Source organism: Triturus cristatus, chromosome 7 (assembly GCF_964204655.1).
Source record: "Triturus cristatus chromosome 7, aTriCri1.1, whole genome shotgun sequence".
NCBI lineage: Eukaryota > Metazoa > Chordata > Amphibia > Caudata > Salamandridae > Triturus > Triturus cristatus.
In genome coordinates this window covers 1,452,829,219-1,452,844,582 of record NC_140590.1, presented here as the reverse complement: position 1 = coordinate 1,452,844,582, position 15,364 = coordinate 1,452,829,219, and the positions used below count along the sequence as shown (strand labels likewise).

The 15,364-nt window shown below is 46.9% G+C and overlaps 1 protein-coding gene across 2 annotated transcripts in view; it reads right to left on the bottom strand.

Annotated features, from left to right (window-relative positions):
- The window catches only part of RPRD1B (regulation of nuclear pre-mRNA domain containing 1B), a 218,564-nt gene that overhangs the window by 117,320 nt on the left and 85,880 nt on the right, over positions 1-15,364 (bottom strand). The window contains exon 3 of one of the 2 annotated variants that reach the window (XM_085619202.1): positions 13,187-13,323. In XM_085619202.1, the coding sequence (XP_085475328.1) occupies positions 13,187-13,323 (137 nt within the window). Of the gene's footprint in view, positions 1-13,165; positions 13,324-15,364 lie in introns of both variants that reach the window. The other variant, XM_085619201.1, reaches the window with a different exon arrangement.

The following is a 15,364-nucleotide window of genomic DNA, read 5'->3' as shown; positions in this document are numbered from 1 at the left end:
GGACACCCTGCAAATGTACGAGGAAGAGCTACCAACTGGGTCAAAGCCTAGAGATTATTGGAAATACTTGATTCAATATCTACAACTGTATCAAGTCGACTGATTATGTTTAGCAGCTGCACTATAGACAATATGTTTTCAGGTAGTATTACAAAGCTAAAGAACTGGAAGACGGATGTTGTTGTACCATGGCCTGTGTGTTAATTATATGTTCGACATTGTATGTTTTTTGAAAATGCTAATAAAAAAAATAAAAATTAATTTAAAAAAAAAAAAATCAATGTTATGCTAATAGCATGATTGTGTACAATGATTATAAATTAGCTGCAGCGAGCCAAATAAGTGAAGGTGAACAGAAGAGCTATTCAGGAACAACCAGTAGATGAATGCCTATTACAGATATCTGGCCTGAAAATTTGACAGATTATCTCAAAGTGGTGTGCATCCATAGTCTCATATACAGAACAGGAGATGAATGTTCATTTCCAGAGCATGTATCCTGCAGAGGCCAATTTGTTTAATAATTGACAAGCCAAGATATTCCAGTTTGGACTTGGTGATTTTTTTTGTTCGGTTCAGCCACTCACTGCGGAGAGCCTGGACAAAATAACTTTTATTCTTGCGTCTCTCAATGATAAACTGTTTTTACCAGTTACGGAGCACAGATGCGGCGTTAGGATGTACAAAATAATTATCCTGACAAAATGCAGAGCAAATGTTTGTTTTAACGTCTGGGGGTAAACATACAAGATGCAGCCGTGAGGAAGAGCTCAGTTCCAGACTATGGCTCTTACTTGAAGGAAAGGTTTAAAAAAATCTACATTCCAGGGTTGCTTTGACATGCAGTGTGATCAGTGACCTAAACAAAACAAAGAGATTGATTTCATATGAAACGTTTTAATCTTTCATTAATATTTCTCCTTTAGTAGCGCTCAAACCCATCTGTTTTTCATTAAAATAACAAGATCATGATTTATCCCACACTTTCTGAAAAGCTATAATTGCAGCAAATCACAAATGACGTTGCCTATTCCCAGGCTGCAATTAAGTATTAAGGAAGCGTGCAAGGGGTATTAGGAACAAATTCTCCAGTGGCTCACAAAATTGTCTAGAAACAGCTTTAAAAATAAAAATAAAAATAAGAATTCAAACACAGCCAACAAAGTGCTTATCCTATTTCACAGACAAAGTCACTAATAAGAATAAAACAGATGCAAATATGGCTCCACAAACCTACCACACCTGCATAAAATAGGTAACCAGGTGAACTGGCAGCGTTGAAATAACCGGAGGAGCAAGAGAACTAGCACGACTGCAATGGGAGCCCAATTGTCTGCCATATCTGGGAGTTCATATTTACCATACCTGGCCAGATCTATACGAGAGTGTTGGACTTGGCCCTTTTTGCAGGGTCATCCCTGAAATTTTTACCTTCCTCCTGTATTTTTTCGGACCTGTTGTTGGCTGTTCTATGACTCTGGGCACTTTACCACTGCTGATCAGTGCTAAAGTGCATATGCTCTCTCTACTGTAAAATGTATATGTTGGTTGGATTCCATGATTGGCTTATTTGGTTTACTGTCAGACCCCAGTAAAGTGCACCAGGGGTGCCCAGGGCTGGTAAATACAAATGCTACTGGTGGGCTTGCAGCACTGGTTGTGCCACTCACAGAAGCGGCCTGGTAAAATGTGTCTACGGTCTGCCATTGCAGAACCCGCATGCAGTCTGGTACTGTCATGCTGACTGGGCAAGTGCCCCCACTTGCCAGTCCCCAAACCTTCCCGTAACTTCATATTAAGTCACCCCTAGGGTAGGCCCAAGGGCAGGGTGCGTTGTAAGCATAAGGTAGGAAAAGCCCTGATGTGTGTGGCATGTCCCAATAGTGAATTACAGCCATTTTCGTTTTTCACTATTGTAAGGCTACCTGTTCTCATAGGCCAGAATGGGCTCTCAGGAATGTTACATCCTATGATCCTAACAGGCCCAGGGAACATGGTAGAAGATCGAGTTTAGTATGCCTGAACTCAGAATAATAAGGTACATCTTTTAGTACGGTTTATTTTAATATTCTGCGTTTGCAAATGCCACTTTTAGAAAGTTGGCCTTTGCTTGCCTAACCATTTCAGCCCGCCTCTGCGTGATGTGTATCTGCTGTCTGGCTGGTGTGAGTGACAGGGCTGGGGAAACCCAGATGGGCAGGGTTATGTAGCCTGGTGGTGAATAGGAAGATTGGCAGGTAGATTGGTGGGAGGAGTACACCTGGACTCTGAATAGGGCTGTGCTCTGCCACCACAATGCTGGCTCCGCCCCCTGTGGAGCATCTGATGGCTCTGCCCTGCACCCTGAAAGAAGAAGCCTGCATCGCATCAACAAAGTGCTCAAGAACTGGACTGAACTAGGCAAGGGCCCCCCTGGCCTGGGAGAACAAAGGATTTGTGGTATAAATGTAGGAGCCCTGCTCCTAAGAAACTAGATCCTGTCCTGCCAAAAAGAAACCTCTGTCCGACGAGGAGGAACCGGGAAAGCTGCATGGAGGAGTACTGTCCTTGACCTGGGGGATTGGCCTGCAGTGGTTGCCTTGCTGCTGAAGAAGAGGAAGAAAAGACTAAAGGAACTTTTGTTTGACTTGTGCTGAAGATCTCCAAGGGCTTGTGAGTGAGCTTGCCCCCTGAACGAAGTCCCAGGACCAGTGGACTTCACCGCCATGAAGAGAGCACCGGAGAACTGCCGTTTTCCCCGTAACGAAGAAGCGAACTGCCGGGTACGTCTCCACGATCGAAGCGTACCATCGGAAGCCTAGACCCTGCTGTCCGGCCCGAGCAACGTGCCTAGAAGCCCCCAACGAGCCGCAGCTCGCAACGCAAAGGAAGGACCTGTCCGGCCCGAGCAACGCGACTAAGAGGCCCCTGCGAGCCATAGCGTACAACGTAAAGGACGGATGTGCATCATATTTGCTTATAGTTCCTACGGACCGTACTACTCAGCGTACGCTCCTTTCCCCTGCTCGGAAAGGCTGCGGTGCGTAGAGTAGATGTGTACGTCTCCCCTGAGCGGAGCGTACTGTTCGCTTCCACATTGCGCTTCCAAGAAGGGTGCCGATCCCATGGTTTGGCGCATACGCCGCCACAGAGCTCACGCACACCGGACCTCCGCACTGCCCCCTCAAGCAGCCGCGACCCAAGCCCCAACGTGCCGTAGTAGGCCCCCGCTACAGGAGGACACCGCGACGGACCCCGCGCTGATTTTCAAGGCAGCATCCGTGACGACCTCATCCAAGATAAAGGTACTGTGTATGAGACCCGTTCTCAAGCATTGTTTTCACCACGTATGAAGAGGCCCAACGCGCACAGAACCTAAACATTACGCTAAACCTCAAGAACTCTTTCGTTTCCTTGTGCAAAGTATTGTGGGCCCGTCTAAAACGTTATTGGGTCTTGTGATAAGTCTGGTTATATAAAAAAACTATATTTTTGATAAACCCAGTGTGAAGTCCATTTGTGGGGGTGTCATTGGATTACTGTATGTGGTCACAAGTGCTTTACCATTACGCCTAAGATAACGCCTTGTCTGCTCGCGCCAAGCTACCTAGAGGGTGAGCAGGGGTTATTGTTAGAGTGTAACCCCTTACCCTGACTAGAGGAAAGGTTCCCTGCCTGACACAAGTGTCTACCTGTGTCAACCAGAGATACCCGGATTCGAACAGAGAGCAACATAGGGAGGGCCTTGCAAGGACTGCGGGTGGATATGGACTATTGGCGGACCCTCCCGCTCTCTGTGGCTGGCAGGATTGCGCTCCTTAACATGGTGGTGCTCCCCCGCCTCCTGTACTATTTTAACGCGCTTCCACTGTGGATTCTGTCGGCTTTTTTCAGGGACCTGGACTCCCACATTCGGACCTTTATCTGGAGCTCAGAGTGACGTAGAGTAGCCCTCACAACAATTCAACGACCTACTGCTGCGGGTGGGCTGGTAGCCCCAGACTTTCAGACTTATTACATTGCAGCTCAGCTGCAATGGTTAGTACGAAAAATAGCACTAGAGTGACAAGTGGCAGACCCTAGATGGGCCAAATCATCGCTACACAATCTGCTGCACGTGTTTCTCAGGGTGGGCAGACCAACAAGGAAGGACCCCCAAGAAGGATAAGTTACTTACCTGTAATCCTAGTTCTCTTCCAGGGGTATCCTCATCAAAGTCATAAGCACTGAATATTTCCGCCCATGTGCGGGGACCCCGGAAATAATAAAATTATATATGTAAAAACCATACATATATACAGCTCTGTGTACATGTATAAACATATATCATTTTTTCCAAGCAAATGCAGCCCCCATAAAAGGCTAGACAATGTATATATAAACATCCAATAAAATATATAGGTATAATAATACACCTAAATCTTTTTTTTTTTTTTTTTTTTTTTTAAATGAGGTAAAAACACTCATGAGAAAGAAAAGAGAACACTGTGAGAAACACATATCACGAAAACATTGTTAGCCTGCAGGCTGCATTGCAATACAATACCATAGAGACTGAAAAGCTCTGTACAGGTAAAAACTGGCACCGTGCCTTTAAGGCAGCCCTGACTGTAGTATCCCATCATGCCTCAGGGGCGACAGTTGGGTCAGTTGTTCTTTGCGGGACCGTAGTCCTAAACACAAAGATATATCTTTTCCATGGTAAATAATACACTCCTCTCATTTGCCAGGGGAGGTGGGGTGGGTTGCTTATGACTTTGATGAGGATACCCCTGGAAGAGAACTAGGATTACAGGTAAGTAACTTATCCTTCTCTTCCAGGGGATCCTCATCCATAGTCATAAGCACTGAATAGAATAGCAAGCCCACCTTCCACCTGCAGGCAAATGCAAAAATTGTACTATACATGGAGTAAGAAAAAACATGGAACTGTTTAATTATTGAACAGATTCCTCAAGGAGGCTTGTCCTACTTGAGTGTCTGCTCTGGTGTCCTAATCCAGATAATAGTGTCTGGTAAAGGTATGGACAGATCTCCAAGTAGCTGCTTTGCAGATCTCGGAGAGTGGGACATGATTGAGAAAACCAGCGGTAGCCGCCTTTCCCCTTGTAGAATGCGCCTTAGGGCGCGCCATCAACGGCTTCTGGGCCAGTTGGTAGGCCAATTTAATACATGAAACAATCCACCTAGCAATGGAACGTTTGGATGCAGCAAAACCCATGTGGACAACACCATAGTTCGCAAACAATTGATCAGATTTCCTGACAGCCTTAGTCCTATCTAGGTAGAATTTTAGGACCCTTTTGACATCTAAAGAATGCAACACCCTCTCCGCTGGCGAGGAGGGGTTGGGAAAAAAGGTAGGCAAGGAGATGGTCTGATTGACATGAAAGTCCGACACCACCTTTGGCAAGAAAGATGGATGAGTCCTCATCACTACCCTATTAAGATGAAACATAGTGTAGGGTTCTTTAGAACAAAGGGCCTGTATCTCACTGACCCTCCGTGCTGAAGTGATGGCTATTAAAAAGGCTGTTTTCCATGTAAGGTGCTGTAAGGTAGCCTTATGTATAGGCTCAAAAGGCGAACTCATGAGCCTTGACAGAACCAAGTTTAGCTCCCAAGAAGGTGAGGGAGGCCTAACCGGGGGATAAACTTTCTTGAGACCCTGCAAGAAATCCTTCACCACCTGCAGCTTAAAGAATGACTGCTGCGTTGGAGAGCGCCTATATGCTGTAATGGCTGCTAGGTGAACTTTGATGATTGAAAATTTCAACCCCGCCCTGGCTAAGTATAGAAAATAGGGCAAAATTGCATCCTCCTGACATTTTGTAGGATCATAGTGATGTTGACAACAACATATGTAAAACCTTTTCCACTTACAGAGGTAAGAGTGTCTAGTCGAAGGCCTCCTGGCTTCCTTCAGTATGGAGATACACTCCTGGGGAAGGTTCAGATGGCCATACTGGAGGACTTCAGGAGCCATGCAGTTAAGCTCAGCGAGGGAAGGCTGGGATGGTAAATCTTCCCCTGCATCTTGGATAACAAGTCCGGCCTGCACGGCAGACGTTTGTGAGGTTGGATCGACATGTGTAGGAGATCCGTGTACCACCACTGCCTCGGCCAGTCCGGTGCTATGAGGATTATCTTGGTAGATGAATTCTGCAGCTTGTTCACTACCTTGGGGATTAGTGGGAGAGGCGGAAAAGCGTACACAAATGTCATTGACCAATTGATCAAAAGGGCATTCCCTATGGATCCTGGCCGATGGTATCTTGAGGCGAAGCCTCTGCATTTTGTGTTGTGCTCGTCCGCGAAGAGGTCCACTTGCGGACGCCCCCATTCCCCGAAGATGTCTTCTAACACCTCGTCGTTTAGTACCCAGTCCTCTGGTTCTTGAAAATGACGACTGAGTAAGTCCGCTTGCACATGGAGTTCTCCTGGCAGGTGCACCGCTTTCAACGAGATGTTCCTTGCTAGGATCCAGTGCCACAGTGACTGAGCTTCCAGCGAGAGCGTCCTGGATCGAGTACCCCCCTGCTTGTTCAGGTAGTACATTGTGGTGGTATTGTCCGTCTTTACTAGAACGGTACTCGTCCTGATCGCGGGCAGGAAAGCTTTGAGGGCTAGGTGGACTGCCCTGAGCTCCAGCATGTTGATGTGGTACAACTGCTCGCTGCTGGACCACCGCCCCTGGGTTTGCAGAGATCGGAGATGCGCACCCCAGCCTTGAAGGGATGCGTCGGTGATTAAGGTCTGAGTTGGTGGTTCCTGGTGGAAGAGAATTCCCACCTGTAGATTGGACGGTTTCAACCACCACTTGATTGACTGTTTGGCAGCTGAGGAAAGGCAAACTTTTTCTTCCCACAGGGAATTCCTTTGGTCCCATTTGTCCTCGAGATCTTGCTGGAGAGGACGCATCCTTAATCTGGCATTGGGCACTAGGAAAATGCAGGATGCCATGGCCCCTAGAAGAGATGAGATTTGTCTTGCCGAAGACAGATTGCTGGATATGATCTGCTTGCCCTTGAGGATAATGGATGACTGTCTCTCCTCCGAAGGAAACACTTTTCCTACTGCGGAGTCTATGGTTGCACCCAGATAGTGAATTTGTTGTGTTGGTGAGAAGTTGGACTTCTTGACATTCCCCCTGAGCCCCAGTCTGCGACATAATTGCAGACAAAGCGTCAGCTGTGATTGAACACTTTGAGGCGATGGACCTTTTATCAGCCAGTCGTCTAGATAGGGATAGACGAAGACTCCTGCGCGCCTCAGTGCCGCCGCTACTACTGCCATGCATTTTGTAAACACTCGAGGAGCTGACTTCAGGCCAAATGGTAGAACCTTGAACTGATAGTGAAAGGTTCCCACCACAAACCTGAGAAACGTTTGATGACTTTGTAGGATGGGAATATGAAAATATGCGTCCTGAAGGTCCAGCGAACACATCCAATCGCCTATCCGGAGGAGAGGATATATTTGGTGGAGCGCCAGCATACAAAATTTTTCTCTTCTGATGTGTTTGTTCAGTATTCGCAAGTCCAAGATGGGTATGAACTTTTCTTTTGCGCTCCTTTTTTGAATCAGAAAATATCTGGAGTAAACTCCTTTCCCTCTTTGCATTCTGGGCACTCTTTCTATTGCGGACTTGAGTAGAAGAGTTGCCACCTCTTCTCTTAGCCTCTTGAGATGCTGAGAGGAATGCACAGGATGAATCGAGGGAGGGTGACTCCGGAAACGAAGCGAGTATCCATGACGCAGTATCTTTAGAACCCACTGGTCCTTCGTGATGGATTGCCACTCTGGAAGAGGATGCGCAATACTTCCTCCCACCGGAGCGGTGGACAGCATCGGAGGAAGCGGTCCCTCATTGTTTCCCTGGAGCCTTATTTCCAGCTTTAGATTGTCGGTTGTTACCACGTCCCCTGGATGGTCTGCGGGACTGGTATTGCGGTTTCTTTTGACCTTGCTGGTCCTGATTTTTCTGCCAGTGAGGGGTTTGAACCCTCTGCTGGTAGTTACGCCTATCGTTCCCCCTGCGGCGACGAAACTCTTTTCTCTTTTCAAGCCCCACGGCTTTCATGGTGTCGAGCTCTGCCTTCATGCGAGCCATTTCATCATCCGCATGACACCCAAAAAGCGAACTACCCGAGAAAGGCAGGTTCAGTATTCTCGCCTGAGCTTCAGGCTTCAGAGCAGTCAGCCTCAGCCATGAAGATCTTCTGGCCGTAATCCCATGTGCATACGAGCGTGCTGCTCAGGTTGCTCCATCCGCTGCTGCGCTTATCACTTGGTTGGAGACCAGACTGCCCTCTTGTAAAATCTCTTCAAAGTCCCGTCTATCTTCTGATGGAACTTTATCTATAAACCTCTGGAGAGTCCCACAGTGATCTATCGTAGCGCCCCAGAAGCGCTGAGGCACTGGCCACTTTAAGACTTGAAGATGCCGAGCCACAAACTCTTCTCCCCCACGAGTCTTGTGATTTGCTGTCCTTATCTGGAGGCACTGTGGAAGACGCAGCCACTGCAGGAGTTTTTCTGGCAGCAGCGGTGATAACAGAATCCGGTGGTGGATCTGATTTTAGAAATAGCGGATCCTCAGGAGCCGGACGATACTTCTTAAGAATCCGCGCCGGCGCAGATTTAATAGTCGCTGGCGTGAGGAAAATATCCATTACTGGTTGTAACAAACCAGGGACTAACGGCAACAGTGGGCGCGATACTGCTCGCTCATGAAGGGTTTCAAAAATGATAGAAGAGGTGGTCTCTTGAACTGGCATTGGGATGTTCAATTTCGTAGCCCCTCTGCACAACACTTCTTGGAACGTAGAGATATCATCCACCGGCGATACTCTAGAAGGTGGTGTATCCGAGAGTGTAGGTGAATCATCCCTTCTTGAAGAACGACTTGACGGAGAGGTTGAGGGAGTCCTACGCCGCCTTCTCCCCGATCTGGTTGACTCCCTTCTGTGAGAGGAGGACCTGGATCGTCTCCTTGGTGTTCGAGAACGACGTTGAAAATCTCTTTCTCGAGAACGTGATCTTCCTGTTCTCAATGGGAGGTTTGTGTTTTTCAACCTTTCTAGGGAGGCCTTAACTGCGAGAGATATAGCAGAGTCCTGAGGTATCTCTCTCGGAGGACTTTGAGGCACAGCATTGTCCTCTTCCTGGGAACTATTCTCCATTGCAGGCACTGGAGATGGATTCAAAACCTCCGGTGATCCAGATCTTGATCTCGAATCATCTGATAATGAAGGCGAGATAGAGATAGGGCGCGGTGAATCATGCTCAGACGTAGTATACACTAGTCTATGAGGAGATTTGCTCCTGGATTTTGGTTTGATAGTCAGACGAACGTGCGACAGCTCTTGACAACCCACTGGAGAGGGTCGCCTCAACAGTGATAAGCCTATCACCGGAGACCTGGGCCTGGACTCCGGGTGGATAATTGGTGAGTCTTCCTGCCTCGACGTCGAGAGCCTTGTCGTCGACGGAGGGCTTCATCTGAACGGAGGCCTAGACCCTGACGTGGAATCTCGCCTCGACGTCACAGTCTTCTCCAAAGCCTTGGAGACTTGTGAGGACGGAGGCACCTGGCTCGACGTCGATCCCGACGGAGGTGCCTGCCTCGACGTCGAATGTTCCGACGATGAAGGTCTCGACGTCGTAAGTGTCTTCGCCGACGGTCGGTCTTGTCTCGACGGCGAACCTGGTCTCGACGACGATCTAGGTCTCGATGTCGTAGCAGACTTTGAAGTCAAACGCCTACGAACTTCTTTCGACGTCGACTTTCCTCTTGCCGCTTTTGACGTCGAACGAGGTCTCTCGACGTCGAACGATGCCTTTCTCTTGACGTCGAGCGATGTCTTGACGGCGAACTATGACGACGTTCCCTCGATGCCGATGATTTCTTAGACGTCGAAGTCGCCGACGACGAACGCATCCGCTTCGCCGCTGTGTCTAGAGTAGACGACGATTTCCTTTTCGAAGCATGACTCCCCCTGGACTCCTCGCCTCTCAGCGACGATCCCGCCGCTGGAGTCTTCGACGCCGAGCCCGACGCCGAAGGAGAGCAAACAGGGACCAGCTGCTTCGACGTCGACCGCTGCACTGATAATCCATAGAGCCAATCCTCTCTCTCTCCTTCAAAGTTCTCTTGGAGAGGTCTTTACAATGACGACATGTAGCTGGAGAGTGAGATTCTGGCAAACAGACGATACACACAGCATGTGTGTCTGAAGAAGCCTTCTTTTTGCCACAGGAAGGGCAAGGCATAAATAACGATGGCATTTTTCTGTTGAAAATAGTCAGAAAAACACAGGATACAAACTTCCTCACAGATATTAATAAGAGGAAGCTTAAAAAATTACTAGAAAGCAATAATTCTTGACTGACAAGTCAAACAAGGAGAGAGCTGAATTCCAGGGTCCTGACTGAAGGAGCCGGAAAGAACAACTGACCCAACTGTCACCCCTGAGGCATGATGGGATACTACAGTCCGGGCTGCCTTAAAGGCACAGTGCCAGTTTTTACCTGTACAGAGCTTTTCAGTCTCTATGGTATTGTATTGCAATGCAGCCTGCAGGCTAACAATGTTTTTGTGATCTGTGTTTCGCACAGTGTTCTCTTTTCTTTTGCATGAGTGTTTTTACCTCATTAAAAAAAAAAAAAAAAAAAAAGATTTAGGTGTATTATTATACCTATATGTTTTATTGGATGTTTATATATACATTGTCTAGCCTTTTATGGGGGCTGCATTTGCTTGGAAAAAATTATATATGTTTATACATATACAGAGCTGTATATATGTATGGTTTTTACATATATAATTTTATTATTTCCGGGGTCCCCGCACATGGGCGGGAATATTCAGTGCTTATGACTTTGATGAGGATCCCCTGGAAGAGAACTTAAAGTACTGGCCATATGCTGGCACTGTGGGCTGCAGAGAATGGGAGTGCGGGTTCCATACTCACCAGATATCCCCCGGATATGTTAAGAGCACTCCCCCATGGGAGTAACTGGCGAGGCTTGGATAGAAGCCGGGGCGACAAAAATGGGTGATCTCCACAGGGATACAGAGCTATTACCATTCAAGGAGTTTAGGGTGGAGTTTGGGCTACCCTAGGGACATTTCTTTTTGCACAGAACACTCACGGTAGCAATCCGCAAGCATTGGCGGACAGTAAGCACAAAACCCTCAACACAACAGAGCTGTTGTTATGGCCCTGTCAGCGGACACCATTAAAGCAGTGTCCTGCTTGTAGAGAGCGCTTCACACAGACAGACTGCACCCACTTGAGATGCTGCAACTCCAATGGGAAGGGGACCTCGGCACACCAATCCTATCAAAGGACTGGGACAATATATTAGCTGGGATACCAAAAGTATCCAGAAATGTGAGCTTCAAACTGATAAATTACTATGTCCTTCATAGGGCCTACTTAACCCCCCGAACGCATAAGAGGCAGCTAGCCCACGCTGCAGGGGAAGTACGAGTTTTGGGAAGGAGTTTTACAAAAAACAGGCGAGGTCGTTGATAGAGAGCTCTCCTTTTCTCCTGCCAACTGCCTACTGGGATGGTTCCCCCACACAGCGAAAACCAAAGTCACTAGTATATTCCAAGACCTGGCATGCGTACTAGCGAAACGCTAAATAACCAGAAACTGGAAAGCAAATGGAGGCCCCAGAGTATGCATCTGCAAGAAAACTCCTGAAGTGGGTGGGTTGTTAGGGACAAATACTCATGTGCAAAGCTAAGCGGGGGTTACGAAAAATGGAGGTAGCCAGAGCCTTTGAGATCCTTGTACACGATCTGACACACCCAGTACCAGAGACCCCAGATTAGATCCACTTAGCTGTTGACTCACGGAGGGGAGGGGGGGGGGGGGAGTGGAGGATAATTACTGTTAGTTTTTATTTTATGCGACCTTTCAAGTGGATCCAAAATGTAATAAGAAAATAAAAACTAGGAGAAGGTCCACACCAAACGATGGGACTTGAACTGCAGAAATTTAATGATATGATGTAAAAGAAAGACCAATAAAATCGGTTTAAAAAAAAAAAACACAACCTGAGGACTGTTTGGTGCGTGTTGTGTGTGCTAATGAGGAGTGAGACAATCCCAAATTAATTCGCACTAGAACCAAATCTCCAGCCCGAATAGCCAACATCTTTCACAACTGCAAAATCTATCAATACTTGCCAACATGAAAGCACCAGTGATGAGATTTGATCTAGTAAAAAAGGTAAATACTGGTGACATTTGGTGGTTTTGATCTGTGTTTATTCAGACCAGCGAAAATACTGTTGTCTGTATCTGACTGATAATGTAAGCAACAAAATTCAAAAGGAACCAATGAAGCTATTTACTCAAATCTACCGATTTACTTATTGCACTGGAACCATCAGAGCAAAATATATTAACATGTCTACAATAAACATGTACATTAAATATGTAATGTATTAGGCGCCCTCGCCGTAGGCTTAACATCAAAATACATATTAAACATGCAGATGAACAGAGGGCAATACACAATTTATTATCACTGCGAGTGTGCGGATGGACCACGGCTCACAAGAGGCAAAGACTTGAGGCAAAGCCTTGAGTGAGTCCTGACATCTCCTGCCACTCAGTAATGGTAATAAACAGCATTTTATACTCAGTGCCTCTGCATATATAAGTTTATGACATGGCATTTTTTCGTGTGCATTTGTATTGACAAAATGAATTTTAACCAAGACCAGGATGCAACGAGTTGAATTTCTGCAACATGCTAAAACCCCAGAGACAAGACCTGGTGGTTGTTTCCTATGTTGTTACATGCAGTTAAGTGTCAAATCTTCAAGACTGTGTTAATAACCTCAAATTAGACTTTTGCACCGCAGTAATACGTGTGAATGTGCATTTATTAGTATTGTTGCTCTAAAGTATGGGTTTATAGACCACATTTGTTTTTAAAAAATACTTACAGTTAGGCTTGCAGATACATGTACCCAGCGCTGAGACACCTTGCATGAGGTAGATATGCACTTTAGAAACTGCATTATTATTTATATTAAATAAATATATATATATACATACATACATACATACACACACACATACACATACACAAACATAGTCCAGTAGCAGATTTTTCCATAACTTGCCATGCATTACCCATTATTCTTCACAAGAACTGACCTTTGCGTGAGGGCCTCCTACCTGACTGTTCGGGAGGGCTGCTGGAGTCCTCGATGGCTAGCCTGAGTTGCTGGATGAAATCGCTGGTGTAGACGCTTCTCTCCTGCCAGATAGTCAGCAACCGCTCAAGAGGCTTTTTATATCCTTCGTCTGCTTCTCTGTGCATCAGAAAAATACAATGCCTTCAGGTCAACAGTAGATCAAAACATTTATTACAAACTAATGTAAAGGTACAGTCACTTTGTAGCTAACAAACGTGACTGCCTGGTCACATTTCAGATTTTCTACACAGAATCATACTGAAATCCCAATAAAAAAAGAGCAATATCAGTTATTAGAACATTGGAATGTGGAGCACTTCATTGAATACAATGGAGTGCTCTGGGCTTCTATGGGTCGGTAAAAGCCCGCAGAGCAACATTCCAAAGATGTTTATGTTCACAGCTGCTGCTTTGAACAAAGGCCTCTTGGAGCCAGAGTGGATTTAAACACCCTCGGGCTCTGAAAGGCCTTTATTTTTAGTATTTAGAACATTCTGTCCTCTATGGGCGGAATGCTCTAACAGCCTTGGAGCCCTCCTAGTGGGATCTATCGGCCATTAAAGGCCCGCTCCATGGTAAAGGAACTTGCCTTCAGCTCGGATCTTTAACGCTAGAGCGGGCCTTTAATGGCCGGTAGAGCCGTTTAGGTCGTGCTCTAAGGATATATTCGTTCACAAAGAGAAACTTTTGAAACAAAACATGCAGACCACTTCAACGAGGGATCCACTTTTTCTTTGAAACCGCTTTGAGAGGTCAGTTGTTTAAGTGAAGCCATCTACAACCACAGCCTTAACTTTGGGTATTAAGCGTGTGGCAAACTTTGTGGTGTAAAGGACTTGAAATAGTCAATATGCACCTCAAGTTAAATATGATTGTTGGAAACAGCCCACTCCCACTCCGCAAGGTGGTGGTGGACCTTCCCGACACAATGGGGTAGCTTGGCTCGAGTGGTCAGGAAACAGGCGCAGTGCTAAGCATACAATATACCCATACAATAACCATGCGTGCATCCGTTCCAAAAACGACTCTACACCGTAAAAATTATGAAAATATTCTTTCTTTTAGTTGCTGATTGGGAAAATAAATAACAATCACAATATACAAATTCTTAAATAGAGCAGGTCAAATAAATATTTGCTGTTCGCTGAAATAAATAGGGGTGATCATAAATAACAGGGCATAAATACAAGTGCGATATATACAGACAATTAAATACTTTGAGGCAATAAATACTGTACCAATAGATATTGTACACCAACAAGTCCTGTGGACCTATAAATATAGTGCAGCAATAAATAGATAAAAATTCAATAAATACAGTATCCCCAATAAATAATTACAAGTATACAGCACCCCTCATATAATCAGATGACACTTCACTTCTTAAGGGCTGATTTGGCCCAGGCACAGCTTGTAGGGTTGTGGAAGGCTTGAGGGGGGAGGCTACTCCCTGGCTGGGACAAGGCTGAGGCCTAAACTGAGGTAGATCAAAGGGGGGAATACCAATGCCCTGGCTTTCCTTCTCCACACAACCTCTCTAGGTTAGTCCCAGTTCACCCCAGGCACAGTCAGGTTGATTTCAGCACCTCCCTAGCCCCTTAGAGTAGTCTCTCAGGTCTCCACAGGGCCTTAGGCGCCCTCTACTCCACTTACTGCCCTTTTTCTGATGTTCCGACGCCGCTGGAGTCGTGTCGACGCCGTGAGGCGGTTCCGGTTCGGTCTCGGCGGCCTCGGCACAATGTCAGTTCTTTGACGACGCCGGTAGGCGGTTCCGGTCCGATGTCGGCGGCCTCGGTTCGATCTCTACCTCCGATTCGACGGCGTCGGGCAGTCTCTTCACGATGTCGACTTCGGGCGGCTCCGGTCCGATGGCGCTCTCGACTCCGATGACGTCGGCCGGCCTGGCCTCGATGTCGACTTCCGGCGACTCCGGGGTGCGATCCTCACCCCCGACCTCCGGTGCTCCTCCTCTCAGGTTCCGGGCGACTCCGGAGTGCGATCCTCACTCCCGACCTCCGGTTCACCTCTACCTCGGTCTCCGACGACTCCGGAGGGCAGACTTCACTCCTCCGATGACGCCGCTCGCTCGACCTCGGTTCACTTCCTCCTCGACCTCTGGTATTCCTCTCGACCCCCGTCGGCGCCCTCTCACGACCTC